The 25,706-nt window shown below is 44.7% G+C and overlaps 1 protein-coding gene across 1 annotated transcript in view; it reads right to left on the reverse strand.

The window, feature by feature from the left end:
• The window catches only part of RELL1 (RELT like 1), a 72,081-nt gene continuing 53,266 nt past the window's right edge, over positions 6,892-25,706 (reverse strand). Inside the window, exons 6-7 of the mRNA XM_013978589.2 lie at positions 25,300-25,438; positions 6,892-9,641 (exon numbers count right to left, since the gene is read on the reverse strand). Coding sequence (XP_013834043.2) covers positions 9,636-9,641; positions 25,300-25,438 — 145 coding nt within the window. The 3' untranslated portion in view covers positions 6,892-9,635. The remainder of the gene's footprint in view (positions 9,642-25,299; positions 25,439-25,706) is intronic.

The raw sequence follows: 25,706 nt of genomic DNA on the forward strand, positions 1-25,706 counted from the left end.
AGAGGTCGAACCAGAGTTGCACCTGGAGACTACACCACAGCCACAGCACCACCAGATCCTTAACCCACTGAATGAGGCCAGGGATTGAACCTGCATCCTCAGGGCTACCAGTCTGGTTCTTAACCAGCTGAGCCACAATGGGAACTCCCCTGAACCACTTTTAATAATACTTAACAATTTCTGAACGAGATAGGTCCTTTTCTACCTACATTATTCGCAAACATCTCAAGTCAAACATGCATCTTGGAGGCACCTTAAAATTAATATGTATTATTATTATTATTATCTATTCTCATTACTTTCATTATTTAACCATTGGAGGATACACAGTAATTTATGCCTAGTCACAATTTTAAGTCATTCTCTGTTTAAAAATAAATATTTACAGCATTAAGACCAACTTATTTCCTTTCTCCTCCCTTGCCAAAATTTGTTTTTATAAAAGAAAATGCATTTTTAATGCGAGATAGAAATTTTGTATTTGGTAGGGTTGGTTAGTTATTTCAAAGGGATTGTTTTGTTGTCTTCTACATTTGGTCAACATAAAGATATTCATCCATAATAACAACCCATAAAGTCTGCAATTTGGGTGTAATGTTATAATTCTAAGAGCATTTTCTCTGTATTTTCTCAGCTAGATCAACTGGCAAATAAAAAAGAAATCAAGGAGTTCCCACTTTGGTGCAGTGGGTTAAGAACCCAGCATTGTCTCTGCAGCAGCTCAGGTCATTACTAAGGCAAAAGTTTGATCCCTGGCCTGGGAACTTCCATATGCTGCAGGTGTAGCCCCCTCAAAAAAAAAAAAAAAAAAAAAAACATGTTCTTTTTAAGACTATACCACATTCATGTCTTATCCTGAGAGTAAGATAAAACGACAGCCTGAACAAATAGAAAGACACACCCTTATTTTGTAGATCTGGGTCCATTTAACATCAGGGCCATGAGATCACTTACTTAAGGCATTTGACCTGGTTCCAGAAAAGTCTCTGGCCCAGAAAGAATCTCGGAAGTTCCCTCTTCTATCTGGTTCCTCCGACTCTTCAATTTCCTCCCACCACCACCTCAGATCCCTCCTCAAATGTTAAGAAATGTGATTGTGGTAGAAACATAAAGAATCAACTTGCAGGAGTTCCCGTGGTAGCGCAGTGGTTAACGAATCCGACTAGGGACCATGAGGTTGCGGGTTCGGTCCCTGCCCTTGCTCAGTGGGTTAATGATCCGGCGTTGCTGTGAGCTGTGGTGTAGGTTGCAGACGCGGCTCGGATCCCGCGTTGCTGTGGCTCTGGCGTAGGCCGGTGGCTACAGCTCTGATTAGACCCCTAGCCTGGGAACCTCCATATGCCGCAGGAGAAATAGCAACAACAACAAAAAAGACAAAAGACAAAGAAATAGCAACAACAACAAAAAAGACAAAAGACAAAAAAAAAAAAAAAAAAAAAAAAAAAGAATCAACTTGCAGAGTTCCCTGGTGGCTCAACAACTTAAGGATCTGGCGTCTAGCTGTGGTGCAAGTTCGATCCCTGGCCTGGGGATCTTCTGCATGCAGCGGATGTGGCCTAAAAAAAAGAAAAAAAAGAACCAACTCTCAAGTAAATGGCCAAACTCTCATCACTGTATTATTTATTTCACTGAACAGGGACTGACTTTGCCAACTCCAAGATGCTGGCTACACCCAGCCCCCTGTTCAGTACACTTCATGCCTAAGCTCGTGTCATCCTCACAGCCACCCTAAAAGGCACGTATTATCTTCACTCTACAGTTAGAAGATTGAGAACTGAAAAACTTAAGGTCAAGGCTGGCCAAAGTCATCTGAATGTCAAAGTTGTGCCTTGATGGGCGCCGCAATTCAGAGCCCTCTGGCCCAACAAGGCGAGATGGAGGGAGGTTATCCTAAGGCGCCGATGGGCACAGGGTTTGCAAGGGCACTTCAGAGCAGAAGCCACACCAGAGCCAGGGCCCCCGGCTGTGGTTCCCAGGCAGTGCTGGACAATCTTCGCCTTAGGGCTGGATGCCTGGGCTCCAAGACCCACGTGGCCCTGTCACTCCTCAAGTATCTGGTATCTACTTCATGGAGAATAACTGCACTGGCCATGGGGTTTTGCTGTCATTGTTGCATGTGATAGAACCTCAACCTAAACGAGGTAAGACGAAAATGAAATGTTCTTGGAATGTTCATAAAACTCAGAAGGACAGCTGGGCCTCGGGGCCACCTGAGTCTGGGCCTTGACAGCAACCAGGACTGCCTCTCTCCCCTCTGCTCGTTCCTTCCTTTCTTCAGACCGGCTCCCTCTGCTTGGCAGGAAGCATGGCTGCCCCTCGCTTCAGCCACCAGAGAAAGAAACCCCTTTCTCCAGCTCCGGCTGTCAAACGTCCCAGGGAGGAGCACCACCAGGCCAGGTCACAGTCGGTCACTTGTCCACTTTGTTACATCCAGCTGTGGCCAGGGCAGTGGGCACCTGCTTGGGTTCTAAGAGGGAAGAGAAGGTTCTTCAGAGGAGGGGGCGTCATTCCCAGAAGGGAGAGGCGCTGGGCTGCCCCTGCACACCCTACGCTTCACCCTCAGCTCTGTTTAATACCCTGTGCTTGTGTCTCCTCACACTGGACTCTACTCCACAGCAACACGGGATCTGAGCCGCATCTGTGACCTACACCACAGCTGATGGCAATGCCAGATTCTTAACCCACTGAGCAAGGCCAGGGATCAAACTGCATCCTCTTGGATAATATGTCAGGTCCTTGACCCGCTGAGCCACAACGGGAACTTCTTCTTTCATTTGCAAAGGTAAACTTTTGTCTATTTTCATTTATTCAGCAAAAATCATGAAATCACGCTCAGTACTTTCTGCGCACCAGGCCCTGACAGAACAGACCCCGCCAGCAACAGATGGCCAAGCTATACTGCCTGCAGTTTTCCCATTCGGCCGGCAGAGGGAGCCAGTGCCAGCTCTCTGAGAGGCCGACGGCAGCTGAGACAGGTGGGCAGAGACACTGGCTGGGCGGTCACACAAGGCCAGGGACAAAGTCCCAGGTGTCCCTTCAGGCGTTTGGAGCTACCATGACGAGCCTCCAGGGAGAGCTGAGAACCGTCCTGAAGAAAGGTCCCTGGAAGATGAGGAGCAAAGGAAGCCCTGGGTCGGACCTGCCCCCTGACCAAAGGTCAGAGTATATAAGAACTGGCAAGGATCTTGGGTCTCCTGGCAAAACGGAGTCTTCTTTGACCACAGCCACGCCCTGAATCGCAGGATCACACTTCCAACGCCCCAACATCCTGCTGTCTTCAGTGGGAGGCAAAGGAGTATTCCTCCGCTTTCCAGCGTGTTAGATTAGGGTGGAGGAAGCCTCGCTCTCTGGCTTTGGGAAGGAAGTGCAGGAGCTGCAAGTGGTGGACAGTCCCCCTGACAAATCCTGGACCTGCTGGTGCCAGGAGAGAGCTGAATCCTGGGGAGCATCCTAGGTAGGATATCAAAAGGCTAATTAAGAATAAAACCTGTAACCCCAAATGACTCCTTCCTACTATAAAATGAGATTTGGGGGAATTCTTAACATCATCGCCAGTGCCTATATTCTGGGTTTCCTGGCTTTCATGAACTGAACATTGCTTTTTTTCTTTTTCTTTTAAATTTTATTTTAATGATGTTTGGCTGATTCACAAGGTTGTGTTAATGTCTGCTGTACAGCAAAGTGATTTATATGCATATATCCATTCTTTTTCATATTCTTTTCCACTATATCATCACAGGATATTGAATATAGCTCCCTGTGTGATACAGGACGTTGTTGTTTACCCAGTCAATAAGTCATAGTTTGCCTCTGCTAATTTCAAATTCCCAATCCATTCATCCCCCTCCCCCTTGGCAACCACAAGTCTGTTCCCTATGTCCGTGCATCTGTTTCTGTTTTGTAGATAAATTTGTGTTATTTTTCCCCCCTTTTTTTGGCCACCCCAAGGCACATGGAGTTCTTGGGCCAGGGACCAGATCCAAGGTGCAGTTTCGACTTAAGCAACACCGGATCCTTAACCCACTGTGCCAGGCTGGGAATGGAACCAGTGTCCCAGCGCTCCCAAGATGCTGCCAATCCCACTGTGCCACTGCAGGAACTTTTGTGTTATATTTAGATTCCACATATAAGTGATATCGTATGGTGTTTGTCTTTCTCTTTCTGACTTACTTCTCTTAGCATGACCATCTCGAGTTTCATCCATGTTGCTGATGAGTTGAGAATTGTAAAATCAGCTTTTCTACTTCCTTAACCTAAGATGGTATTGATCATCTTGTTTTCAAGGAAAACACACACACACAAATTCAAAATCAAAATTCAATGAGGCGCCGCAAAGAGTGAAGTTTGCTGTATATAAACTTTAAGAAATTTAACCAGGATATGAAGGAAAGATGGAATGGAGACGATGACAAATGACTCTGTGTTAAAACTGAATCACATAGCCACGCCGAAGGGGTGGGAGCAAAGGCACTGACTTAAAGTAACTCGGGCAAACAGGCTTCTGGCTGGTTTCTCTACGGCTCACAACTGGAAAACTAGTACACAAGCCAGTGCTCAATCAGAAATCAATTTCTCCAGTGGCATACATTCAAAATACTTTATATGTATGCTAGGGTTGACACATGTAAAAATATTGTAGATAATAAGAGCCAGTGGGAACTATATCTAGTCATTTGGGAACTATATCTAGTCACTTATCTGATCTTTTTTTTTTTTTTTTTTTTTTTTTTTGTCTTTTTGCCATTTCTAGGGCCGCTCCCGCGGCATGTGGAGGTTCCCAGGCTAGGGGTCAAATAGGAGCTGTAGCCTCCGGCCTACACGGTATCCGAGCCGCGTCTGCAACCTACACCACAGCTCACGGCAACGCCGGATTGTTAACCCACTGAGCAAGGGCAGGGACCTAACCCGCAACCTCATGGTTCCTAGTCGGATTCGTTAACCACTGCACCACAACAGGAACTCCTATCTAGTCACTTATGATGGAGCATGATGGATAATGTGAGAAAAAGAATGTATGTATCTATGTGTGACTAGGTCACTTTGCTATACAGCAGAAAATTGGCAGAACACTGTAAACCAACTATAATGGAAAAAATAAAAATCATTAAAAAAAAAAAAAAAAAAGCCAGTTTACTGTAGGAGAAAAGTTACAGAGAAGTAAAATGGGAAGGTTCTCATGAACCCTGATGGAGCTAGACTGGGGTCAGAGGCATCAGTTATGATGCATGCTTGTGTTCTAAAGATAGACACATAAAGATGTGTGTATGCATGGGTTAGTTGTGTGTGTGTGCACGCACACACCCAGAAGCAGTAAGACCCCAGTATCCATGCGCACACCTAGTGCCCCCGATCTTTAGTCCTAAATAGCATTCTCCAATAAAAGGAACCAAAGCTCCTTGATTAGTGGTGGATTCCAAGGATAAGACAAGGAAAATACAAGAGGAGATGAACCTGAAACATCTTATGGTTCCAGAAAGTAAGGGCAAAAGAAAGAGAAGGGACAAGGAAGAAATATAAAGAAGGCACCACCTTGAAAAGACTCAGGCATCAATCTGAAAGAGTTTCTCTTACAGTGAAAACAGCTGCAGGCAGGATATCGGTGGATGGAGTCGTGAATTGAATTGTGTCCCCTAAAAAGATGGCTTGAAGTCCCAACTCCAGGTTCCTGGGAAGATGATCTTAGTTGGAATCAGGGTCTTTGCAGATGTAATCAAGTTAAGATGAAGTCATACTGGATTGCAGTGGGCCCTAAACCCGATGACTGGTGTCCCCATGAGAAGACAGGTGGACAGAGGCTCACACCCAGGGAAGGACCTCATGTTGAGGACAGAGACAGAGGCTGGAGAGAAGCAGTGACAGAGCAAGGAGGCCAAGGGCTGCCAGCAACCAGCAGGAGGAGGGGGCACAGACCAGATTCTCCCGTGGGGAGTGGAAGGACTGACCCTGCAGAGCCCTCAACCTCAGGCTTCTGGCATCCAAAACTGTGGAAGAAGACATTTCTGTTGTTTGAGGCCACCCAATTTCTGCTAATTTTTTTCCAGGGAGCCCTAAGACATGTATACAGATGGTAAAATTAAAGGATGAACATTTAGGCAGAAATAGGATAGGTCCCTAATCTCAAACTATCTCCCCTCAAATATGTCTTCATTACAGGGGGAAAATAGTGACTTGACCAGAATGAGAGATGGTGGCCCCCACCTTGACCAAATGGTGAGGATGACATCATTCGTAACACACACCGACGTCATCCCCCCCCATCCAGGGAGCAACGGGGAAGGACATGCTTTTCATAATACAAACCCCCAACCTGAGCAGGAGGAACAGCTGGCCCACGAGCTGCAGGGGGCGCCTTACAACATAAGTGAGCAGAACACTCCAACGTTGGAAGATCAGGAAAACCCAGAAAAGGCTGAAGGACCATCACACAGCGGAGGAGACTGTGGCCAACAACGAAACGCAGTGGGGGATCCTGGAAGAGAACAAGGACGTTCTCGGGGTGATTGTTGAGATGGGAATAATGTGACTTAATTCGCAGCCTTCTCCCGACGTTCATTCCTTGTGCTCATTGTTCTGCAGTTATGTAAGGTGCTGCCATTAAGCGATGTGGGGTGAAGCGCATACAAGAACGCTTTGTCCTGCTTCTGCAACTGTTCCATCCATCCAAAATCAGCTCCAAACTTAAAAAAAAAAATCATCGGAAGATATGGGTGGCATTTCTATGGGGGGGGAGGGGTGGTGGAATCCAGCGAGGAAAGTCAGCCAAAGGATCACTTGACAATTCAGACATAAGACATCAGACTCTGCGATACTAAGCTTGCTCAACTCTACGAACCACAACTGTACTCTCAGTACCCCGGGCATCAACAATCGGATCATTGAACAACAACTCGCTGTGTTTAACATTTTTATTTTGAACTCAGCTTTGGTAGTACAAAAGTCATAGAAGTACAAACCAGACAGTTAAAAATAACGTTTGACACTCAAAATGGTGAAAAAGTTCCTTTACAAATTTTTACATCAAGGTGGTGGCCAACTCACTTATTACACCAGAAGTTAGTCCCCCGTTAGTGTTTTATCGAGTAACTTTGTCGTAGGTCCCCCAGACCTCTGAAGAAGGAGGAAATCCACAAAAGGCCTGTAAACATCAGTTGCTTTGGGAACACTTAAGAATTCTTATTAGAGAATATAAACCTGTAAAAAGCATATGTGTTGAAAAATACAGAATGCTTAACTTTTGGCATGTTTGAAAGCCAGCCGGACAACAACTGCTCAAGTATTAGAAAATACTTAAAACGTACTCTTGGTATAAATACAATTTTAAATATTTCTGAGTATTCTCTCGCCTGTTGTATTGCTATAAAAAGAAAGTGCTCTGACCTGAATAAAATTAAAAATTAATTAAAGCTGAAGAATATCTTACACTCTCCCTCACCATTTGGAGGGCATAATGTTTTTATTTATTTATTTATTTATACTTTTTTTTTTTTTTAAAGGGCCACACGTGCGGCATATGGAGGTTCCCAGGCTAGGGGTGGAATCGGAGCTGCAGCCGCCGGCCTACACGAGAGCCACAGCAATGCCGGATCCGAGCCGCATCTGTGATCTCCACCACAGCTTGAGGCAATGCTGGATCCTTAACCCACTGAGCGAGGTCAGGGATAGAACCCAAACCCTCAGGGATGCCAGTCGGGTTCTTAACCCACTGAACCACAATGGGAATTCCAGGAATAATGTTTTTAAAACAAAAAATGATTCTTCTTTTTTAAAACTAAAACTGTTAGTAAACTACACATACATTAAATACACTGATACACACCCCTAAAACCCCTACATTGCTACTTTCTGGATCTCAGTGAAATTTATTCCTGTTTTGGCTTCCTCTAGTCTACTGTGTGTACACGATACACACATGTACACCTTTTAATTAGCTGTCAACAAAAAGTCATATGAAACTGAATCTACCATTCATGTAAAAGGTGAGAAATTTTTAGTCTGTTACCAGAAAAAGAACGAGAATTTTTTTCTTTTCAGGGCCACACCCGCAACATATGGAAGTTCCCAGGCTAGGGTTTGAATCGGAGCTGCAGCTGCTGGCCTAGGCCACAGCCACAACAACCCCAGATCCAAGCCACATCTGTGACCTACACCACAGCTCCCGGCAACACTGGATCCTAAAGCCACTGAGCAAGGCTGGGGATCGAACCCGAAACCTCATGAGTACTAGTCGGGTTCGTTACGGCTGAGAAATAATGGGAACTCCTAGAAGGAGAATATTTACAGTAAATACTTTAAAGTACATTCTCATGGGGATCAATTTTGGGGAATCAAATGAGAATTGTGTTTTCTTTTTGAAATAAAGGAAGAGCCCAAGGCAGCACAACCACCTTGACATGAGGCAGGCCTTGGAGATTTACTCTGAAACCGGATTTCTACGCCTTGGCCGCATCCACTATAAATGTACTACGACTTTTGCCTCTGGGTCCTTTCAGGTGTTTTGTAAACTGTAAAGCTTAAAAAAAAAAAGTTGGGTACTCCTTCTTGAGTAACCCTCAAGAAGCCTTTAAATAACAGGCACTAGTTACAGGATGGAGACCAGGAAACACCCCAAGGAAAACACACCAGAGGAGGTATCAGCCCATTTGCCCCAGAAGTTGAGGTTCTCTTGTTTTGTTTTGGCCTTGGGTTGTCAAAACAAGATTTTTTTTTTTTAAATGACTTTAAGCCATTTCTCTCTTTATTCAATAGCAAAATAAGATTTACTTAGCTTGAGTTAAAAAAACAAACCAGCTGGGAGTTCCTTGGTGGCTCAGCAGGCTAAAGATCTGGCAATGTCACTTGCTATGGTTCGGGTGGCTGCTGTGGCTTGGGTTCAATCACTGGCCTGGGAACTTTTGCATGCCAAGGGCACAGCCAAACAAAAACAAACAAACAAACAAAACACCCCGAAAAACTCTTCCTATTTTCTAAGTGACCTAAGAGTAGCATGCTGGCAACAGGTCAGTGCTAAAGTCTCGTCTCTGAATCCCAAGTCTAGCATCTAGTTCCCTCTGACTCCATGCTCTCTTGGGTGATCAACTGCCCAGGGCCGGACCAGGTTACCTTCCAAGAGCCCTCACCACTGAAGACTCGCCTTTTATCTTCTGTAACAGTAAAACTGTAAGACGATCTTACAACCAGTAGCAAAATGAGATCCAAGGGCTGGGGGAACAGAAGCAGACGCACAGACATACGTGTACACACACACACACACACACACACACACACCCCCCAAGCATTAGCTCAGACTATATAGTTCCACTGTACACAGAGATCATACTGGAAAAACTGCAGTGTGTATACCAAGGCCATGAAGAGGGGATGGGAGGCGGGGCGGAAGGTTTAAAAATAAAAATGAGCTCTTTTTCTCCTTGGAAATGCAATACATTTTTCGTCAGTTTTGTTTTTTTTTTTTAAACCAAAACTTGTTTCAAAGCAAACTGAGTTCTGTATCCAGCATAGCAACAATAGTCCCTTTTAGCTTTCATCCACATGCCTGCAGACTCCACCATAGAAATTGTATAAAAGATAAAAAAATAATTCCCTAGGCAACTTCATATGTCATAAGTTTTCAGTCTCTTAGAACTCTTCAAATATAGTCATTCCTGCAAGAGAAAACAAAAAAAGGTTGAGCTTACAAGATAAGCATCATATCACATATTAACCTGCCTGAATATTTAAAAACCCACAAGAACGGTAACACGTCCTCACCACAGCACATAACCAGCCCCCTGCATTCCTTCCCCCATGACACATTTCTTCTTAGCATTCAGTCTAAGGAAATCTAACGGCCACAATTTCCAAAGGACCTCTTTTTATCAGGGTTTTATAAAGCAAGAGAGAACAGAACTTGAGAACCACAGCAGACAGAGGGGGTCGGTCTGTGTTAACAGCAGTTCCTGGGGTGACAGGAGGGGATCCTCCCTGAGAGACCTGTACCACTTCTGCTTGGGAACCTGATCTTGAACTCTTCAGCTACATCCTGTCAAGCAAGGAGCAATGGGATGAATGTGTTTAGTACAGGGCACCTTGTAGGTGCCAGGTAAGGTGTCTTTCCCAAGCCACACCAAACTGCACTAACTCTGCATCTCCACTGAGCGAACGGGGCAGCGAGATTGGGACTTCTCGGGGCAAGAAGGATGCCTCTGCAATCTTAGGTCTTCACTGTACCTTGGAAGGCTCTGCAGTGAATTTTTTTTTTTTTTTTTTTTTTGCCTTTTCTAGGGACGTACCTGTGGCATATGGAGGTTCCCAGGCTAGGGGTCCAATCGGAGCTGTTGCTGCCGGCCTACACCAGAGCCACAGCAATGCGGGATCCGAGCCATGTCTGTGACCTACAGCACAGCTCACGGCAATGCCGGATCCTTAACCCACTGAGCAAGGCCAGGGATTGAACCCGCCACCTCATGGTTCCTAGTCGGATTCATTAACCAACAAACTGCCTGCGCCACAGCGGGAACTCCTCTGCAGTGTATTTTTAAGCTCTTCTAACCACTCACAGGTCTGTGTCCATGTCCATATTTACATCACAAAGGAAGCCCCTCGTAAACCCGGCAAATAGTTTTCTACTTTTCAAAGGTTTGTGGTGTGGTTCACAATGGTCTCATCTAGATGACAGTCAGTTACGTGTCCTTTAACTTTCCTCTTCTGAAGACCCGGAACAGGAGCGAAATGCTACATCAGCCTGTGTAGACTGCAGCATACACACCACGCAGGCCGACCTACCCCCGTTAAGGAAGAAAACCTTCTCTTGTTTCCCCAGACTGTGTTTGCCTATGAACACTAAAGAGAGATGAAACCAACTTGCAGAAATATGAAGAAATAGCAAAAAATCAATAGGATGTCTTTATTGGAGTATTACTTTGTACTTATTATTCAAATAAGTACTTATTTTACAGACAAGTACATCCTTTACAAATATCTCATCCTTCAGGATATGTAGTCTAACATTATCCATGTTATCCTTTACTGCTGCTGACAGTTATAATACTCACAATGGGTGTGTGTGTGTGTGTGTGTGTGTGAAGGAGGGAGAGAGATTTCCCAAACTAAATGTGTGGGTAAAGGATGCTTTCCCCTTTAGCTGAAAAGGAGCTGCCCTCTAAAATAGCATGAACCAGTCATGGCTCCACTGCAGAGCTCAGTGGCAACAAACCGGACAAGGATCCATGAGGATGTGGGTTTGATCCCTGGCCTTGCTCAGTGGGTTAAGGATCCGGGATTGAGCTGTGGTGTAGGTCACAGACGTGGCTCAGATCTGGTGTTGCTGTGGGTGTGGTGTAGGCCGGCAGCAACAGCTCCGATTGGACTGCTAGCCTGAGAACTTCCATATGCTGCACCTGCAGCCCTAAAAAAAAAAAAAAAAAAAAAAAAACGCATAAAATAAAATAAAAAACAGCATGAACCAAGTTCTTAATTATAAATGAATAACTAAGTCCCTGTACTGCATTGCCACAACCTTACACGGCTAAACCATGAATTTGGACCATAAAAACCAAACAAACTCAAATGTGGGAATAAGTTCATTTGAATACTGGGTTGATTAATGTGGAAGACACTATCAGGGAAAAAAGTAGAAAGGCCAGAGCTGGAAAAATAGACAAATTGTCCTAAAAGAAAAAAAAAAGTTTAAAAAGATGAGAGACTTTTCCCAGTAATACTTCAAACTAGGCCATTATCTAGAAAATAGGTATTCAACTATTTTTATGTCTTTCTCTCTCTCTCTCTCTTTTTATCACCTGCTCTCTTAGACCTGGACTTTTTTTGTATCAAGGAAAACAAGAAGGTCAAGAGCAAAGGATGTCAGGCCCAGACTGGGGTCTTTCATCACAGTCAGACTCTTCATTCCAACGCAGTAGAAATTCCCAGTGTTCTTTGCACAAGTTTGACCACTGGTCAGGAGTGGGCAGGAAGGACAGAGGGCTGGGTTACGAAGGAGGGATCCGGAGATATTGGCCTGTCCCCACATCCACACCCTCTGACTAGCTGTGAAGCCTCGGCCTCCCTACAGAGTTCCCTCCTAAGGTCGTTGGGGGTTTTGCATAAGATGATGTATGTGCAGTGCTTAATACCAGACCCTTCTCCAAGTTAGCTATTGTTTTCATGACCATCATCCAATCACACTGGCTTTCTTTGTACGGCCTTCCTTGGCTAATTAAAACTGCACTGTGCACAGTGTCTTTGAAAGCGGAAGGGACAGATACAAACAGCTGCTTCAAGTCTGGATCGCTCACACCAGACACGAGGCAGAAAAAGGAAAGTTAACCTTTCTCGGGCTCTGTCGAAAGCTCCCCAGCTCTGATTCACAGCTCTGGGCTCTTGCTCTTCACAAACACACCCTTAACAACAGGGAGCACTTGACCAGCACAGCAACTATCTATTTCCAGGTAAATACCTATCTTACTGGGGTGACAACCAAGAGGAAAGAAGATACCACATTCTGTACGCCTGTAAATTTCCAGTGGTAGCCTTGTTTCCGGAACTGTGTCATGGTACATTCGACATTGTTAAATTTCTTCTCCTTCCATTCTATTGCTGTGAGTATGACCATAGTCACAACCAAACACATGCTGTAAAATAGTATTTCTTTACCACAGCTTTTAATGCTAAATGGTGCCTTCTGTATGGGCAAACAGCAGTCAGAAAACAGGAGGGAGCTGGCATAGATGCTAGAGAAATCTAGCAGCAATGGACCAGAGGGGGAGAAAACGAATTATTCTCCAGTTCTCATTGCCATAGGGCCCCCCCACATTTAATAACGCTGACCTATCTTTTTAGGGGGTGAGGGTAGGGGGAGAATTTGGTGATTATTGTCTTACACTAGTGAGTGCTCAGGCTGGGGGAAGTGAAGCCAAACTTCCTTACATTGAAAAGACAACTCAGAAATCCCAAGTGTTTTATGTGGAATCTAAAATATGACACAAATGAACCTATTTATGAAACAGACTCACAGACATAGAGAACACAGACTTGAGGTTGCCCAGGGGAAGTGCGGAGGCTTGGGGGAGGGATAGGGTGGGAGGCTGGGGTTTAGCAGATGTAAGCTATTACTTATAGGATGAATAAACAACAAGGTTCTACTGTTTAGTGCAAGAAACTAGATTCAATAGCCTATGATAAATCATAATAGAAAAGAATATTTTTAAAAAGAATGGAATCTCTTTGCTGTGCCCCAGAAATACAACTCTGTAAATCAACTCTCCTTCAATTTTTCAAAAGCACTCTAATTACATAAAAGAAGAAGAAGAAGAAAAGAAATCCCAAGTGTGACCATTTCATCATAAAACAAGACTGATGGAGAGAAATGAAGAACCTCGGAAAAAAATTGTCTGGAAGGAAGAGATCCTCTTCCTCTCTAGAGTTTATGGCTTACAATGCCATTCTAATGATAAAGACAAAGCTCTAACTCCATTATTATGTTAAGGTTGCACAGAAGCCACAATACAGCTTTGATTAGGACATATGCGTGCCTTGTTAAAAAGCATCTGGTCCCTTTAAAAATTAGAGCCATGTTTTAAGAAACTAGAAGCCTAAACAGATGATGGACCGTTCACACCAAGACCTCAAAGAACAGGGGGTTAAGGAAGAAAAAGACCATCTGATTCATCACGAGAGTGGCTGACATTTGCAGAGTGCCTTCCACGTACCAGGCACTGCCGTGCCAAGCGCTCCAGATGCAGTAACTCATCTTTCCAATAACCCCCTGAGTCAAAGACAGGAAACTGAGGCTTGCAGGTTCAATAGCCTGCCCAAGACCACAGAGTTAATATGGGAAAGCAGATTCCACCCCAGGCAGTTCCATCTGGAAGACCCTCAGACACCCCCACTCAGCTCCGCCACTCCAGTCACCACGGAGACATGCACGGGACTGTCGCCAGCACTTCTCTGCTCTTTTACTGAATAACGCCAGTGGGAAAGTCTGCACTGCTTGTAGCTTTGAATTTTCTCACAGTAGGTTTGGATCTTAATGGGAAGTCTGAAGTTTGCTCTTTACTCAGTTACAGCGTCACAGCGATCGCCACGTGTTCCTCTATGTTAGCAACAATGGGTTTGGTCTCCCAAGTGACCACAGCTGGACGCTTGGGATTTACCAGCTCTTGGGATGCTGAGGATCAGAGCACTTTATTCCAAATAAAATATAATTGATGTCAAAAGTTATTCTGTATCTGGAAGAACAAGGGTTCTCCTGGAAGTGATTTAAATGCAATCCAGCAGTTCCCTTTGAGTCTCAAGACACCTGAGTTGCAACATGTCCACAAGCTACAGGTAAAATACCTTACAACCCTGAATGGGCCCACCTGTTTCTAATAAGGAAAAGCAACAAGTTAAATATTGCCTGTGGCGAGACATGTTTCTACAATATTTTCTTGGCCTCTTTGCTGAAAACTCCATCTTGTCCTGCTTTACTTTACCCCATCTTCCTGCTTGGAAAATAGTCACAGTGCTGGTAAGTGACTTAAGCTTAAGAACAAAGACCTAAAGGCATAAGTTATTCATAGGGTCAGCTGAATGAGGACATAATACGTTAGTCTAGGCTCAGTGGACCTGTGCAGATTGGCACTCCGTTTGCACAGCATGATACGTCCTCTTAAGAATAAAAGAGGAGCCCCATGGCCCCAAGGGGTTTATGAGGGGTCGTTAGCAGGATATGCATTAGCAAGGAGAACCAAGGTGCAAACCTAGGCACTTTGGGTTGCTGCAGATAGGCCCGCCAACTGCAGAAGCACAATGGTGATTCTCTAGATGCTATGCATAGATAGCTGACGCCAAGCTTCCTCAAATGCTAATGATTGTTAAGTGCCTAAAGGTCAGAGTAAAAGCTTAATCAGCAACCGGCTATGTGACTGTTAAAATAACTTAAAAAAAAAAAACCCTATATCCTGCACCTGCAACCCCCTTCTCACTTGATGTAATCCTAAAGAGCACAATAAAAGCAGTGTGGTTTCCTGAGGCTGCCCTCCTGGTCCCTGAGACCTCGAGTCCCCTGGTTCCCATCTTTACTTAAGACAAATGTCTCTGTGTCTTGTTTTATGTTAACTTTTTTCCTTAAGTTTCACAGCACCCATTCTTCAGCCCCATCCTGCTGAGCTGGTCTAGGCAACTGCCTCTACTGCCTTGAGAGCAAGAGTCCAGCTAACTACTGTTGGTAAGCCTCTAGCTGCATATCAAATAAATAAAACTATGACATCATATAAATTATGTCTAACCTGCCTCAGGAAAATTAAGAAATGTCAAAACCCATTGATTTTTTCACACTTTTATTTGCTAAGTGTTTAAACAGGTCAGTCTCGTCTGATATCATGTTGTAATAATTTCAAGCACTTGCCTATTTAGCACTTGCTAAAGTGCCAGGGAATAACATCCCCACGAAGCCAGTGGTATTGCTACTACTAAGTCCACTTTACAGATGGAGAAGCTGAGGCCATCAGCAGCTAAAGCACTTGTCCAAGATCACACAGCTAAAAAGTGAAAGGCCAGGACTTGGGCATAAGGAGTCTGATTCTAGAACCTGTCCTGTGTAGAAAGCAGGCAACTAATGGAAAACAGGGACTATTTGATGTTAGTAGGTTCAAAGCCTCAAGTTAAGAAAAATAAAAATCCTGGGCGTTCCCTGGTGGCTCAGTGGATTAAGGATCTGGAGTTGTCACTGCTGTGGCATGGGTTCAAACCCTGGCCTGGGAATTTTCACATGCCATGGGCATGGCTAATAAATAAATAAGTAAATAAATACAAAATATTTTTTTAAAAGAAGGAAAAAATAATTTAAAAAAAACCTTGATTGTAGCTATTAATGCCCTCTTCTTTCTCATTCTAGGCCAAAATGTTTCCAAAAGCATTTTGTTTTCTGCCTCCCTGGAGCCCCTCAGGGGTGCCTTTAGGTCATCCACAGCCTCTGAGAGCGACCCACGCTGCAGCTTCTGTGGTGAAAAGGGCAGAGGTCATAACCCTCTTTCCTCAGCCTGGTCACAGGGCAGACAGAGAGCCACAGGGCAGACAGAGAGTCACGGGGCGCAGAGATAAGCTCTCTGAGGGGTCAGCAGGTCACTTTCTGGTCAACCCAGAGGAGGCGCCGTGGAGCAGACCATGCAGAGGGAGGTAACTGGGGGAGGAGACAGCCAGCTTGGGTGGCGGTTCTGAACAGAACCAAACATGTTGTCTAAATTCTGGGAATACTGACCAATAGATTTAAGTCTCTTCTGTACACAGAGCAAGGCTGTGGAAGAATAACTAAGAGCATCACAGCATGACAGCAGAGTATGTTTTTATTTATTTATTTAATTTTATTGTCATTCTGACTTTTTAGGGCCACACCTGCGGCATATGGAAGTTCCCAGGCTAGGGGTCTAATCGGAGCTGTAGTCTCAGGCCTACGCCACAGACACAGCAACACAAGATCCGAGCGTCATCTGCGACCTACATCATGGCAACGCCAGATCCTTAACCCACTGATGGAGGCCAGGGATCAAACTTGCATCCTCATGTACGCCAGTCAGGTTCATTAACCGCTGAGCCACGCCAGGAACTCCCAGAGTATGTTTTTAGGTCCACCCAAACCGTAAATATTCAGCGACCATGCCCAACAACAAAGAACAAACAGGACATATGACATTTTAAATTAGGTCCAGCATTTTCACTCCTCTTGGCTCCCTCAATGTGGGAGAGTAAAAACAGTCCACAGAATAGAACAATCATCAACTCCAATAAAAAGCAGGGTGCAGACAAGTATCTAAGCTGTCATCTGTGGAAGGACAAAGGAGGGGCCTGTAGACATATGCATACACTGTGTAAGCAGGTATATGCATACACTAATCCTGAAAGGATATAGAGGACACAGATAACCATGGTCCCCTCCCAAGGAGGGCTGGGAGATGATATGGGTGTGGTGGGGGACAAGGGGACAAGGTGGGGTGCAAAGTAGGTAGGGTGAAGACTTTTTTTTTAAAAAACTTATTTTTTCCTCACAGCACAATTCACAATAGCCAAGACATGGAAACAACCTAAATGTCCATTAGATGAATGGATTAAAATGTGGTACATATATGCAATGGAATACTACGCAGCCATAAAAAGGACAAAATGCCGTTTGCAGCAACATGGATGTGACTAGAAATTCTCATACTAAGTGAAGTAAGTCAGAAAGACAAATACCATATCACTTACTTGTGGAATCTAACATATGGAGCAAATGATCCTATCTACAAAACAGAAACAGACCACGCAGGAGAGCAGACTTGTGGTTGCCAGGAAGGAGGGGTGGGGTGGGATGGACAAGGAGTTTGGGGTGGCTGTATATTACATTTGGAATGGATGGGCATTGGGGTCCTGCTGCACAGCACAGGGAACTGTGTGTGTGTGTGATTGGGTCACTTTGCTGTACAGTAGAAACTGTACTTTATGAAACTATACTTTCATAAAAAAAATACTTTTAAAAAGGTTTATTTTTCACCCTGCAGCCTTTTATGCTATTGGATTATTATATTGGGTGCATGTCTTGGTTTTCAATTGAAAAAACAAAACAAAACAAAAAACCCTCTGATTTTAAACACTTGTAACAACCAGGACCTCAGAGGCAGTGAAGGGACGGAACTATCAGGAAGCCCAAGTCCAGGTCTGGAGTGAACCATCCACATAACTCTGGACAATGTACATAATGTCCTGGAGTCTCCTTACTCTAAAACAAGGAGACCAGGAGGCATGGGGAGAAAATGACTGCAAAAACTACAATAGAAGCTCTGTGAGAGCATGGCCCTTGTGTGTCCCTGTTTCACAATGCTCCATCCCTAAGCCCTGGCACAAAGTAGGGGCTCAATAAATACTTTCAAAAGATGTAACTTGTACTTGAATTACCCTGCACTAGCCATCACAGCTCCTCTGAGACCTCAAAGTCAATGATATAGTCTACTTGTAAGAAAACAGAATAGCTCATAAACCTGGCCTGATCCAGGCGCAGCTCTAGCAGCCAAAAGACATCAGGTGGTCCCCATAGGAGACCAAGCCGCTGGAAGGTGGATAAGGCTGACATGATCACCGCCGTGAATTTCTAGGCTGACATGAATGAGGATTCTCTTCTTTGTTGGAAAAAGGAAAGCTCCCTTAAGCTCCAAAGCCACTGAATACGTTGGCTACAAAGTGTGGATTTCATTCCACCCAAGCCCTCTCCCTACTTAGGTCAGGGATCTGGGAAAAAATCCATACCTCTGAGCCTGGGTCTTCTGCTATCAAGTGCAGAGACGATCACCCATAACTCATCGGACTGTGTTTAAATTTCTGTCCCTCGTTCAGCTCCTCTCCTTTTCGGCCTATTTCTACTGCTGATACTTTGCACAGCTGGTCAACGGTCAAGGATTGGTGTTAACCTCCCCCTAATTCCTTATTTAAGAGGCACTCAATGGGACTGGCCTTCCACAGAAGAGCAACAGAAGCATCAAAGAAGGTACTGCTCTTTAGAAATGTCATCAGCCATTTCTAAATCAAGCCAGGTGGTCCTATCCATGTCTATTCGAGGTGCAGTTTCTGTTTATAAAGGCCAGTGAATCAAATTAAGGGATTTCCATCAAATCTGAGATCCTTTTACTTAAAAAAAAAAAAAAAAAGGACCTGTTACCTTTTTGCCCTGAAAAATATATATAAACTATGGAGAAAACCATTAACTCATGGCGCCTAAAGTTTCTCATCATCCTCTCCTTCCCTGAAGAGTTAATAAGAGCCATGCAGAGGACAGCAAATAAAGCAACATGTCCTCAGTGGAGGCCCCGGGGGACCGCCACAGCGCTGCACTGTCACCAGAGTCCAAAAGAAAAAGGGAGACAAGCTTGCCTCTTCCCACCATTAGAGGCGGCAATGAGGCTGGAAGGTCAGGAAAGCTGACCTTATGATGGGCCATGAACCTGACGAGGGAGGGAGCATGATGCATGAAACAGTCTTGGCAAAAGGAGACTTTAATCCCAGAGCAGAGCCCAGCACAGCAGGAACAGAGGCAAGTGTAGAAAATTCCATCCGCATCACCTCGCATCACCTCTTAGCGTACACACCCTCCTGATCTGTACAATACAAAGAACTTAAGCTGCAAAACGTTTCAATTGCCTTACTACTCCTGACCCCACTTCTAGTAAGAGGCACACCGTTATTTCTAAGGCCCTCTTAACACAAAGAAAATGACCCAAATTCCCAAGGGACTTGCCAAATATCTATTTTGAAGATCTCCTTAGAGTCCAAAGCTCTAATGTTCTTGGGAAGTAAAAAGGGAGTCACAGTATCTAAAGAGGATGCTTGAGAAATAGGCTAATACGTTAATAGGACTCGAGAATGGGAGGGAAATTGCTGATAACAGTGACTATTTAGTTAATACGAACCCCAAGCTAAGGCCTGCTTTGAGAACTACACCTGCACTCTAGGTCATTTACATCCAATACTACCCCAGCCTGCACTTGAAAGATGAAGAACCCAAGGCTGGGAGGGGTAAAGTAACTGCCAAAAGCCACCGGTAGGTAGTGGCACAGTTAAAATTAAACCTAAGCAGTTTAAAACTCTGCTCTTTTTTTAATGATTTTTATTTTTTCCATTATAGCTGGTTTACAGTATTGTTAATTTTCTACTGTACAGCCAAGTGAATCAGTCACACATACATGCATACATTCTTTTTCTCACATTATCATGCTCCATCATAAGTAACTAGATATAGTTCCCTGTGCTATACAGCAGGATCTCCTTGCTTATCCATTCCAAGTGCAATAGTTTGCATCTGTTAACCCCAGATTCCCAGTCCGTCCCACTCCTTCCCCCTCCCCCTTGGCAACAAGAAGCCTGTTCTCCAAGTCCATGTAAAACTCAGCTTTTAATCACTAAACTAAATGACTGAAATAAGAATGAATAGAAGAGCTTCAATAATAAAATTACTTAAGAAGGAGATATCTAACATAATGAATTTCTGTTTTGGTAACAAATATTGTTCTGTAAACTTACCAAATCCATGTTTTCAATAAGATACTACCATAAACTGGAAAAAGGAGTGGCTACTTCAGAAACATGTGCCAGAGAATGCTTAGGACAGCATCTTTTTTTAAAAAGCGAGAGACCAGTGATAATGAAGACAAAGCAGTGGCATTCGGAGGCTGAAAGCAATTTGATTTATTTAACTTTGAAGAACAAAAGCTTATTCTTCTAAGAAGAAATCAAAACACATTTTCTGTGGAAAAAAGAAACCATTTTAACTGCATTGCCAAAATAAATCAGGCAGAGGGCAAGTTAGATCCAGCTACGAAAAAAAACTCAGGCCAAGGAGACAGGGGGCGAAGACTAAAGGGAGGAAGAAATGCCAAACAGCAGATTTTGTTTTTTAAAAAGACAAGGGAGGAGAGAGAGAGCGAGAAGTGAAGGGGGGGGGCGGGGAGAGAAATCCTAAGTCTAGTTTGTGCAATCTACCACCTAGGTATGCATTTGCTTTTGAATGTTTGAATCAGTCGTACATTAAAATAAGGCATTCCAGTAAAATAGGTTGGCCAAAAATCCAATTTAAACAGGAATACTTTTCTGGAAAAAAATATACAACTCTAAAAACTGTATTAGACAGTATAAAAGATACGTAACTCTCCTGTCTTTCTATATTAGCTATATTCCAGGGCAGATCTTCCTGTTTAGCCTAGAACCAGAGATCTGGGCCCAGAAGGAAAAAATCTGAGCATTTCTCTAGTTTGAAAATCAAGTCATATTGAATAGCTCAAACATACTCTTTGGGGGATAAGAAGTATTAAGAAATCAAGAGGGGAAAATTTGAATGACTACATACATTTTTCTAAGTGTCAGTGAAGATTCCCTTTGATCTTATCTCAGAGCCCATTCTCTGTTGGGGTCATCAGACATTGTCACTCAACGGTCCCAACCCCAGCAGGCTCCAACCATACTGCCTGCTGTCCCAGGACCCAGCAGGGTGATGAAGTCTGGGACGCCAGGGGCCAGACTGCCTGGGTTGGACTCTAAACTCTACCACATTCTTGCTGATAACTCGAAACAAGTTGCTTCCATGCTCTGTGCTTAAACTGGCACCTACCTCTTGCTGTTCGGAGAATTAAATCTGTCCGTACTCGGGCTATGCCTTCCAAAGCATCCAGCCACACAGTAGACACTCAATACGCAGCACGTATTATAATTAAACTTCCCCACAGGCATTCGTGATTTTATTCCTTCTACTTTTGAGTCGGTTGAAAGGGTCCATTATAAAAGTTCTTATCATTAATTGCAAAATTAATTACACAAGTTGAAGGCTCAGAAAATGCACCCCCTTTCTAAGGTCACTCACGTGCTCGCTGCTACTTTGGACCAAATAGCACCAACGAAAGCCAGGCGCGCTCTTGGAACTCGCCTTCAATCAACAGGTTTAATATCTTATTTCACATTCAAGGAAACCAAGGTTCAGGGGCAGTTAAGGACAATTTCCAAGTGATGAAGCTAGGATGAGAATCCAGGCATTCTAATCCAATCCAACGCTCTTTCACAAAATTCTGGGAGATAATTTTGCGCTTTGCAGAGAATATCAAGTTGTAAACCAGTTAGATGTGGTTAGGATTTCAGATGACTGGATTAACTCCAGATAGAGACAGAATCTGGACCAAGAAAACCAGCCGAGCAATCCTAATTCTTTTAACCTTCCCAGGTTTTGAGAGCCTCTCTCTGAGCAGTAATGGCCAAAACCAGCCACCGCACATTAGCAAGGCTGAAATCAAGGCTGGGGCTGCTGGAAGATCAAATTGCACTTCCTGCCTGAGGCCGGGCAGTGTCTTCTTAACGCCTGGTCTATTCCACCTCTCGACATCCTGCCAGGCTGGTGACTCAGATGCAGACCTGTCATGACAACCCCTGCTTTCTTGTCATGACAACCTCAGCTGCCTGGGCCTCCCTCACCTTGGACTTTAAGACTCAGATACTTCTATTCCCAGGAGGCAAGTCCTCACAACCCCAATAGAATGTTTCTTAGGTTTACCAAAGTCACTCAGGATTCCAATTCTACCATCTCATTAAACAAGCATGATACCTGATATCCATTCCGGGCTTCATTCACATAAAATGAACTGACATGCTCTGTCTGACGACACTTTCTGTGCCATTGACAATGTTCTATTTCTGCACTGGCCGCCATGGTAGACCCAGCGTGCTTGTGGCAGACTGAACACGTGAAATGTGACTAGTGCAACGGCAGAAGGAAACTTCCAATTTTAATGAAGTTAAACTTATGTAGCCACAGGTGACTCGTGGCTACCCTACTGGACCACTGGGTTCTAGATCACTGGTGGACACGTTTCCAACTCATGGGTGGAGGGCTGCCCCTTCATGAGCAGCCCAGGACGGCAGAAGACTGCAGCAGGTCTTGTAATCAGAGAGCTCGGTTCCAATCAGCTCCTCTTTCCAGCTGTGTGACCCATAGCTTAGAACATACGCTTTCCAGACTTTGGTTTCCTCATCTATAAAACGAAGGTAACGGTATCCCCCCCCCAGAGATGTTTATAGTGGTGACATGTGAGACACATCTCCGTACAAAGCCCAGAAGACTAGGACACTGAATTAACATTGGTTACTTTTTATTATTATCTTTGTCAGTCTCTTCCTTTCCCTAAATTCCTCTTGGTTTCCTTCCCAAGGCACCAGTAACTGGCTGCGAAGCCGAAGACAGACTTTTCTGCTCTTTTTTTTTTTTAATTTTTTTATTGGTTATAGTTGATTTACAGTGTTGTATTAGCTTTATTTATTTGTTTATTGGTCTTTTTAGGGCTGCGCCTGTGGCATGTGGAAGTTCCCAGGTTATGGGTCAAATCAAAGCTGTAGCTGCCGGCCTATACCACAGCCACAGCAATGCCAGATCTGAGCCATGTCTGCAACCCACACCACAGCTCAGGGCAATGAGAGATCCTTGAACCCACGGAGCAAGGCCAGGGATTGAACCCACATTTTCATGGCTACTAGTTGGATTCTTAACCCACTAAACCACAACGGGAACTCCCTCTTTGTCTCATCTTTAAAGAAAGCTCCGGGAGTTCCCGTCGTGGCGCAATGGTTAACGAATCCGACTAGGAACCATGAGGTTGCGGGTTCCATCCCTGCCCTTGCTCAGTGGGTTAACGATCCAGCGTTGCCGTGAGCTGTGGTGTAGATCGCAGACGCGGCTCGGATCCCGCGTTACTGTGGCTCTGGCATAGGCCGGTGGCTACGGCTCCGATTCGACCCCTAGCCTGGGAACCTCCATATGCTGCGGGAGCGGCCCAAGAAATAGCAAAAAGACAAAAAAAATAAAAAAAATAAAGAAAGCTCCAATTGGGCCCCTCGACTCAGGGAAGGGGCCAGACCTTCCCAGAGGTAAGACGGCAGGCACTCCTGCTGGAAGCTATCAGAGCCTCTCCGTCTTAGAGAATTCAGGCGCACAAGTCTTGCAGGTTACTTCGGGATCACCCTCCACCCCTCTGAGCCTGGGCAGGCAGGTATCAGAAAAGCTTCACTCAAAAGCCACCTCACCCCACCCCTCAGCCACATGGACCCAAAAAAAGTGAATTCACTTATAATAACTAGTAGTCACTGACTGAGCTTTTCCTACCTGCCAGGCCCTGGGTTTCCAGGTTATTTACCCCGAGGCAGGCAGCATCATTTCTATTTCCCTGTGATGAAAGGGAGGCACTAAAAAGTCCAAGCAGGAGTTCTCACTGTGGTGCGAGGGGATTGGCAGTGTCTCTGGGGCCATGGGATGCAGGTTCGATCCCCAGCCCAGCACAGTGGGTTAAAGATGCAGAGTTGCAGCAGCTATGCACAGGTTCCCTGACCCGGGAGCTCCAAATGCCATGTGGCGGTCAAAAAAGAAACAAAACAAAACAGCCCAAGCACCCTGCCCAGGTCCCAGTGCAGCAAACTGGGACTTGAGCCCAGCAGCCTCATCCAGGGCTCAGGTTCAACCTTGCTATCTCCCTGTACCTTCTAGGACCTGGCCACTCCCCTCCCCTGTACCCACCTCCCCCACTCCTTGTAAGTGTAACCTCTTCTACCTTCATGTTCAGGCTCTGATGGTTCCAAGGAGACTCTGGAACCAGTCACTCCTGAGTCCTCACACTCATCCTTTTACATATAATAAGAAACATGAAAAGGACGAATGTGGCTCGAGCCAGAGCAGAAAGAAAAGAGGAAGATGAAAGCCAAGCCAGTATCAAATTATCACGGGCTTCTTTTTTTAAGTAATACCTTTCCACGTCAAAACTGGCAAACCAAGAGGCATTCACTTTTGCTTTTAAATTGCTTCAAAATATTTGGTGGAAAGACTGGGGGTGTTTTGGAACTGTGGCTCATCGAAGAAAACTGGTTCCCAACTCAATTAAAGGAAAAAATATTGCTTTGCTCACTCCAGCTTTTTCAAATCACAGTTTACCTAGAAATGATGACAAGATTATATTCCATTTGGCCTTCACGGTTTTTTAAAGGAAATTTAACGAGCTGCCAACACTTGAAAACCTGTGGTGACTTCACATGTAAAAAGTCTAGATTTCTAACAGGACAGTGTAAATCAACTATAGTTCAATAAAAATTTTTAAAATAAATAATACATTCAATATGATTTTGAGATTTTAAAAAAGTCTGAATTTCCACCTTTTTGGACATAAGATCTATGCAAAACTAACCATACTAACCATTATGCCACACTAACCACTCTGCCTTGTGGTACTGCCAACCCCACAGATGGGTTATGTGATTTCTAGTTTGCCACAATCCCCGCCACTCCACACTGCCTCAGAAGTAACTCTCCTGGAGTTTCCATTGTGGCACAGCAGAAACAAATCTGACTAGGATCCATGAGGACACAGGTTCAATCCCTGGCCTCACTCAGTGGGTAAAGGATCCGGCATTGCTGTGAGCTGTGGTCTAGGTTGCAGGCATGGCTTGGATCTGGCGTTGCAGTGGCTGTGGTCGTGGCCAGCGGCTGCAGCTCCGATTCAACCCCTAGCCTGGGAACCTCCATATGCCACAGGTGTGGCCCTGAAAAGACAAACAAACAAACAAAAAGTAACCCCTCCCTCCTCACGATCATGCAAACCAAGCCCCTGGAGGCCCCTACACTGGGCAGCTCTTTACAAAAAGCTCAGGGTGGACAACCGATGGCATTCAGTCCCCTACAGCCCTACCAGCTCCAGGAAAGCACGTCTCATGTTCCTGCCAGGTCGCTCCCATGTCACCACTGACCCTGGGGAGGCTCTCAGGACCGTCTCCACCACTGATGCTGCCACACGTCCTACTCACCTGCTCCTCTGGGCCACTCTGCTCCCTCTTCACAGGTGTGGCAGGCACCTCCCCGTTGACACTCTCGGTCCCACCGGTTGACATCAAACTTCTCCGCTCCTTCTGATTTGCCTTGTGTTCCACTTTCGTAACTCTAAACCTGATGTGGGGAAAGGGGAGATGTGATGGGTTTTCTTTTTCAGTGAACAAGAGTTATGGATGAACCCCGAATCACCCACCTGGAGGATCCCAAGCGAACTCAGCCAAAAGTCAGGACAGCAATGAAAATCACCATATTCACACACACACACAACATATAAAACAAGGAGCCAACAGGGATCTACTGTACAGTCCAGGGAACTATACTCAATATTTTGTAATAATCTATGAGGAAAAAAGAATCTGAAAAAAAAAATAGAGAGAGAGAT

Source organism: Sus scrofa, chromosome 8 (assembly GCF_000003025.6).
Source record: "Sus scrofa isolate TJ Tabasco breed Duroc chromosome 8, Sscrofa11.1, whole genome shotgun sequence".
NCBI classification, from domain to species: Eukaryota; Metazoa; Chordata; class Mammalia; order Artiodactyla; family Suidae; genus Sus; species Sus scrofa.